We start from the raw sequence: 6697 nt of genomic DNA, 5'->3' as shown, positions 1-6697 counted from the left end.
GGGGTGAGGTACAGTGATGGGGACTGCTGGCCAGTGGGGAGCAGCCCTGGCCCTGCCCGAGTCGGCAGCTCTAAGACACAATAGAGAGATTTCTCACTCCTCCCAGCTGGAGCACAGCCCAAGGGCAGCACCAAGTGATACCACCAGCTTCTTTTGTCCCACATCGCTCCCCTATCCCACCACAGCTCCTCAGGACATGGCATGCTCCAAGCTCCTCCACCAGCCTGCAGTATCTCTTCACTAGCACCACAGGACCCCTCCTTTGCTGCTCCCAGGGACCAAGCGAGAGCCCCAGGAGTAGTAACACAAGCCCCCAGCACCATTTAAAAGCCATGGGAACCGTTAAAAGCTGGGAGTGGCAAAGCAAATACCAGCTGGTGGAAAATGGATAGAGCTTGAGGGAAAAAAGCCCAGAGCTGAAAGTGCTCAAGGTTTCATCGCTCATCTCTGCACTGCCAGTTCTGTTTTTGTGCATGGAGGAAGCCACATCTGGGCAGTTTGCCCCAAAAACGCAATTCAAACAAGCACCAAAGGTCCCCCCCTCCTGCTCTCGACCTGCCACCAACAGAGAGATCCGAGATGGCATAGTAGTATGACTGGCGCACCTTTGGGTCCTTGAAGATGTCATCCCAAACGTGTTGAGCCGGTTCAAGAGATTGAGCAAGTCAGTGACGGTCACCCACTCCTACAGAGACATGGGGAAGATGCTTTGATCTGGACCACCAGCTCCCCAAGCGGGATGCATCCTGCAGCTCTTCTTACAAGGATGCAGGATATCACAGGGGTTAGTGCACTGGATCCCAAGGCACCAGGTGCCATCTCCCTTCCCACCCCAGCAGCACCTGCAGCGCGGGGCTTCCATCGAAGTTGTATGCACTGGGCCGTCCCTCGAGGGTGGAGAAGGCCACGTTGCCCCCACTCAGTGGGGAGATGTCGCTGAACTCATCAGTGCAGAAGGCACCTGCTCATCCTCCCCCGGGCGCAGGTACTGCGCTGCGCCGCTTCCCATAGTCTTCTCGCAGGATGCACTATAGTACTGGAAGGGCAACCCAGGGCCCCTCGGCACGCTGCGCTTGTAGATGGCAAAGCTCCTCGGGCGGCTGGTGTGAAACTTCAGCCTCACGTAGGTGATCTCATATGGCTTTGCCTAGGGACGACCCACAAAGCTGTCACTGTCTCCCGATGGGTGTCAGCATGCCAGCACTCCATCCTGCACAGCTGCCAGCACCCTCCTGCACTGACCCCTCTACCACAGCTTAAAGAGGGGAAAACACACCCAGCTACTCATCACACTGCGCCCAAACCCATCCAGATCCATCCAACCAGATGGGCTGCAGGATCAAAGAGCCACTGCAAAACCAGGCTTTAACCAGCTGCCAGAGGGGAAAGTCAGGCCCAGGCACTGAGGAGCATCCCCAGGACAGCAGTGCCACAGGGATAGGGAGGTGGGAAAGGTCAAGGCCAGTCCCTTCCCAGGGACCTGCATGCTGGGACCCAGCATTGCCGCTGTCTTTGCTGGGATGACGACAAAGAGAGGCACCAATCCCTGGGGCAGCTCTGAAAACGCTTGAAAGAATTAACAAAAAAGGGGAAAAAGAAAACACAAAGTGAACATCAGAACTGCCTAATTGCCAGAGCTGAAGGACCAGCTCAAAGACTGGATTGCTCCACAGCAGCACCGCTTCTGACAGCACAAAACAATTAGCTGCAAGGTTTTGGCTTTATTTGAAAGATAATGAGTTGGGAATGTTAGAGGGTTTATTCCGGACTAGGAAAACAGCCTTTAATTGGGCCCATATGAATACTGTCGCATATGTGCTGCAACTTTGCTGCGGGGAGCCGAGGCAGCCCGCTACCAGCGCTGGAAAGCAGCTGCCTTCCATCAGGGACATGGGAGCACCCGGGGGGAAACACACAGACCCATTCACAGCCCACCCAGAGGTGAGGAGGAACAGGAAGGGGCCACAAGTGGATCATCCCATCACCACCAATGCTCTGGGACTGCAACAGTGGGGGTGCCCCTGCCTGTGCCCCTCACAGGGAAGATGCCCGCAAGTGTTGGTTTCTCCAGACAGCACGGTCCCTGTGGGGCTGTCAACCAAAGCAGTGAGGTCAGGGCCATCACCTCCCGGAGCAGTGTTCCTCTGGGAGGAGGAAGGGAGCTCAGTGCTGTGTCAATAAACAGCCCCTACCCCAGCAGGCCCTGCACAAGGGGAGGCAACCGCTGGGCTGGGGGGCCCAAGCTCAGTGCATCCAGCCGGGTGGAGGAGCCTGGGCTGCCCTGGGAAGCATCCCGAGGGAGCACATGCTTTTCCCAGACAGACGTTTAAATCAGCCTCATTCTGCTGGGAGAAAAGAATTCCAGACAATGACCCAGGCTGCTTGTCTGTCCTTTGCTGTTTGGGAAGGTGTGACACATCCCAAAGCCGAGTGTGCAGCAGGACAGGGATGCTGGTAGGGTGCACAGGCAGTGGAGGGTGACAAGGCACCAGGAGCCCCTGATTGCTCTCTGAGATGTGCTGCCTCGGTATTTTGGGTTCCTCCCTGATGTCTGAAGGGTAAATGCAATGGCCAAGCGCGCTTGGGATTAGCCATCTGCTCCTAGTGGGATGCACTGTAACAGTGTGGCTGAAACCTCTCGGAGAAGAGAGATTTAAAGGAGGATATGTAATTACACACCAATTCAACATCACACAGGTAAACACAGGTCTTGTGCACCTCCATTTGATATGTTAGTTTAATAAGCTCCCCAGGTAACCACACTGCAGAGCCTACAAGACATCTGACTTGGGAATGAGCAAGAAGAGCAGCATGGCACGGACATGCTCCATGGGTTAAAAACCCTGATTACTCAGTGGAGCTGATGAGCGAGGACCTGTCCTGGGTCACATTTGGGAGCTGCAGGGACCACTTGGGATTTCCTCCATAAAACAAGTGAAAACATTAAGGTAGCAATAAAAGTCTGCAGCTGGGACAAGAACAGGGCCCAGCAGCTATGGGAAAGGTCACAGCAATGCACTGGGCACCAAAATGGCACTTTCCAGCATAGCAAAGTATCTGAGCCATGCAGGAAGAAGGGTGCATTTGCAGGGGGATGCTCTGGTATCAGTACTCTGAGTACTCTGGCTCAGGAAGGGACACAGGGACCGAGACTGCAGATGAGCTCAGTACAGCGTTATGGCCTTGGATGTGTTAATGGGAGACAGACACAGCAGGGAGGTCCAGGGGCTGGACAAGACTCCACTGGAAACCCAAGTGTGGGGTCCAACAGGCTGCAGCTGGGGGAAGAACCAGAACAAAGACTGGGAAGCAAACCCCGAGCTTGGGCAGCGCAGCTGGGCAAGGGCTGCTGCACACATTGATGTGCTGGAGCCTGCACAGATCCATGTGCTGAGCTGGGACTGGTGGCCACACAAACATCGCCCAGGGGCAGTGGCTTTGTTGGCCTCACCATGTTCCATTGAGATTGTCTGTGCCCCGGGTCAAACAACGAGTGAATCGGGGCAATGTGACAGTCTGTGTTAGATGGGTGAAGTGGCCGGCAGAACATCCTCCCATGGGCCCGGCAGGAGCAGGCTCCTCCTGCATCCCTCCTCATGCCCAGCAGGGAGCCCAGCCCTGAGGACAATGGCCAGATGTCCCTCTGCTCACAGGGGCTGGGAAAGCAGTGACCTTCACCCAGCCAAGCAGCTCCTATGACACTGCTGGGCAGGCACAGACCCTCCACCCATCACCCCAACCCCGGCCACTGGGTCCCACCAACACTCGCTGTCCTTTTACCGGCTCCAATCACAGCCCCTCCACTAACCCCCTTCTGCATGCAGATGGCATGAGACTGCGGAGAATGAAGGTTTTACAGCGCTGGCCAATAGTCAGGGTAGTTTAGATGGCAGGCAAATGTTAAAAAAACCTTTTTAAAATGCCAGGCATGCCCCATGGGTTTTAAGTACCCTCCGAGTGAGCGGCTTGAACAGTGTTTGAAATGTAGAGGGTCAGATCCCAGCTGGGAAAACTGGGATTGTGTATGCAGAGCTCTGCATCCATACTGGGCATCCTCAGCAATGCATGGGGGTGAACAGCACAGGCTTGGCCCCACGGTGCTCACCCACAGCGGGCAAAGCTCTCTGTGGGGGGACAGGGGTAGGGACCTCCCTGTCCCCCACTATGTAAACTTGCATAATAGATAAAAGCAGCCTCATGAGAGCAGATGCCCCAGGCAGAGGTGGCTGGGAAGCAGCACAGGCTGGCACAGTGCTGGCATCCTCACCCCACAAAGGACCATCTGCTGATGGATGGGGCAGACCCTCCCCGGGTCCTTTCAGTGATCTCCCCATAGAGGGCATCTCCCATCTAACACCCCCTAAAGCCCCAGGGAACATCCTGCCTTTAACCCCAAACCAGCACCAATTGCCATGGGATGCAGGAGCATCCCACCCGATATCGCTGCACCCACTGCACCACGGAGCACCGCAGGGCTCCCCCCGGCACTTACCCAGATGGAGGGTGATGTTGACAGAGTTGGGGTGCTGGATGCCGAGGCCATGGACTGGCTTTGCCACCAGGTGCTCTCCTCCTGGCTGTGGAAGTCGGTGAGGAAGGAGGCGTTTGTGATGGTGGCCGGGGGGGTCGCTGGCATCGCAGCGGTGGCACAGGGTGCTGGCGTGGCGAGCGCCCATCTGCAGGCAGTAACTCCTCCGGGGGTGAACCCAGGTGTTGGTGGCCTGGCCGCCCGGCCGAAGGCAGCGTTCTCAAAGACAGGCATGCAGCGGCGGGGCTGGCCCCGGGGTCCCAGCAGGAGGATGAGCCCCCTGCCCCAAGCACCAGCCACAGCAAGGGCCACCAGCCGAGCCACGGATGCTGTGCCATGCTGGGGCTTCGCCTGCCCCGACTCTGAGCCTCCTCCGGATGGCACAGCGAGAGCAGGCGGGACAGGATGGGATGGGAATGGGATGGGACAAGTCCCCCTGCCCGGCACCTCCTCTCGCTCCGAGGTCCACCTTGTGGAAGCTGCTGGAATGTCGAAAGTTTCGTGTGTTATCCAGGCTGTGAGGTTCGGGCTTCCCCGGGTCCCACACGCGGCGGCGCTGGGCAGGATGGGATTCCTTCAGTGGAGATTTGCTTTGGGGATGGGGTGTTTTGTACCTTGAGCTGCACAGATGGAGCTCAGCTTCTCCATTTCTCAGCCCCAGGGATGAGCTCGCGGTGATACATGCCCCACATCATGGGTTTTTCCCTTAGATTTTGTGGGAGTCCCTCCCCTTTCTCAACAGCCCAGAATCAACAGGAGGGTGAGGGGGAAGCTTTGGAGCAGACCCAGCACCTTCTTCTCACCCCATAAATCACGCTGGTCTCTCCCTCATACCAACCTGTCTAGATCTGGGACAGCCCCTAACCCTCCACACCAGCCCCATGAGTGAGGGCTCCCATCCCTGCCTGCTGCCATGGGGCATCTCCACAGGGTGCCAAAGCCACTTTATCACCAGCCCCTATCAGCAGCTTCACAGGTAACACTAACGATGGTCTGTGCCAGAGGAGGTTCCTCCAGATTTGACCTATGCAGAAGTGGAGCAGAAGTGGAAGCAGAAGTGGACCTATGCAAAGGGGAGCACTGCCTTTGGACCCTCAGCCGAGCTGCCCCCAGGGGCCCTGGAAGTTTAACCCTCATTTATAATGTAAGCTCCCTTCCTCCCCTCCCCTTCCCTTCCACTCCCATTTGTTTTAATTCTCCTTCTCCGCACAACGCTGCGGGGAGAAAGCACCGGAGGGGAGCTTGTGAATCAGCGCTCCCGCAGCAGCGCCGTTTCAAAGCCCCATTACCATATATTGACCCAGGCTCTGACAGCCCGAGCCAGCTCTGCTGGGAAGGGTGAATTTCCCAGCACCGAGGAGCCAGCATCAGCTGCCTGGGAGCGGCAGCCGGTGGCAAACCCACTGTCACCTCTGGGGAGAAAGAGAAGTTTTTCCAGCTCCATAATCACCCTGCCCGTCTCCACTGACCAGCTTTAAAGGGGTTTGCACCAAGCAGGGTGAGGTTCTCCAGGTGTTTTGCTTTTTGCCTTGTTACTGGGGCTGCTTTGGGCAGGAGAGGGTCTCCCATGCAGTGGGTTTCACACCTTCTCCTCAGGGTGTTACACACACCCAGGAGATTATGTCCCTGCCCAACCCATCCCCACTTGCAGAGGGATTGACATTAGAGAGTAATGAGACCATGCAGCCAGGGTGCAATGGCTGCTTCATGGATGCACAATGGATTGAACAGAGCTGATGGGTATCCCCATCCCATCTCCTCCCCCAGCACAGGCCCATGGGGCCACAGCTTGATGGAGATCTGTATGACACTACACAGAGAAAAGCCTATCCACATCTAATGTCACTGCACAAGAGAAGGGCAAAAGTAGCCCCAAATAATCCGCTTTTCTCTGAGAACAACGATGCTGGACACATCTTTCCATGTTATGATGCCTACCCAGGACTGGGACAGTGGCTTCTCACAGCAAAACTTCACCCACAGTACGGTCACTTTGCCCTGGGTGACTTCATCCCTGGAGAGGAAGAAGAGCTAAAGCTGGTTATGGGATGCCCCTTGTCTACCATGGATGACTTGAACAAGGTGTCCCATGAGAGCAACCAGAGCTGAGATTTGCCCCAGCTTCACCTAGCTGAAGTCCTCTGTACCTGTAGACACTTCCACCCACTG

General features: G+C 56.4%; 1 protein-coding gene across 1 annotated transcript; it reads right to left on the bottom strand.

Annotated features, from left to right (window-relative positions):
* Positions 1–628: 628 nt before the first annotated feature.
* Positions 629–4933, bottom strand: LOC117438316 (laminin subunit gamma-3-like). The gene is made up of 3 exons (XM_034073865.1): positions 4493–4933; positions 843–1147; positions 629–685 (listed from the first exon to the last, which is right to left on the bottom strand). The coding sequence occupies exons 1-2, from the start codon at positions 4760–4762 to the stop codon at positions 920–922; spliced, it is 498 nt and encodes a 165-aa protein (XP_033929756.1). The 5' UTR covers positions 4763–4933; the 3' UTR covers positions 629–685; positions 843–919.
* Between the last annotated feature and the right edge of the window lie 1764 nt (positions 4934–6697).

The sequence above is a fragment of the Melopsittacus undulatus genome, unplaced genomic scaffold (genome assembly GCF_012275295.1).
Source record: "Melopsittacus undulatus isolate bMelUnd1 unplaced genomic scaffold, bMelUnd1.mat.Z mat_scaffold_1012_arrow_ctg1, whole genome shotgun sequence".
Taxonomy (NCBI): domain Eukaryota; kingdom Metazoa; phylum Chordata; class Aves; order Psittaciformes; family Psittaculidae; genus Melopsittacus; species Melopsittacus undulatus.
The sequence above is the reverse complement of the archived record's forward strand: the minus strand, read 5'-3'. Positions and strand labels throughout refer to the sequence as shown.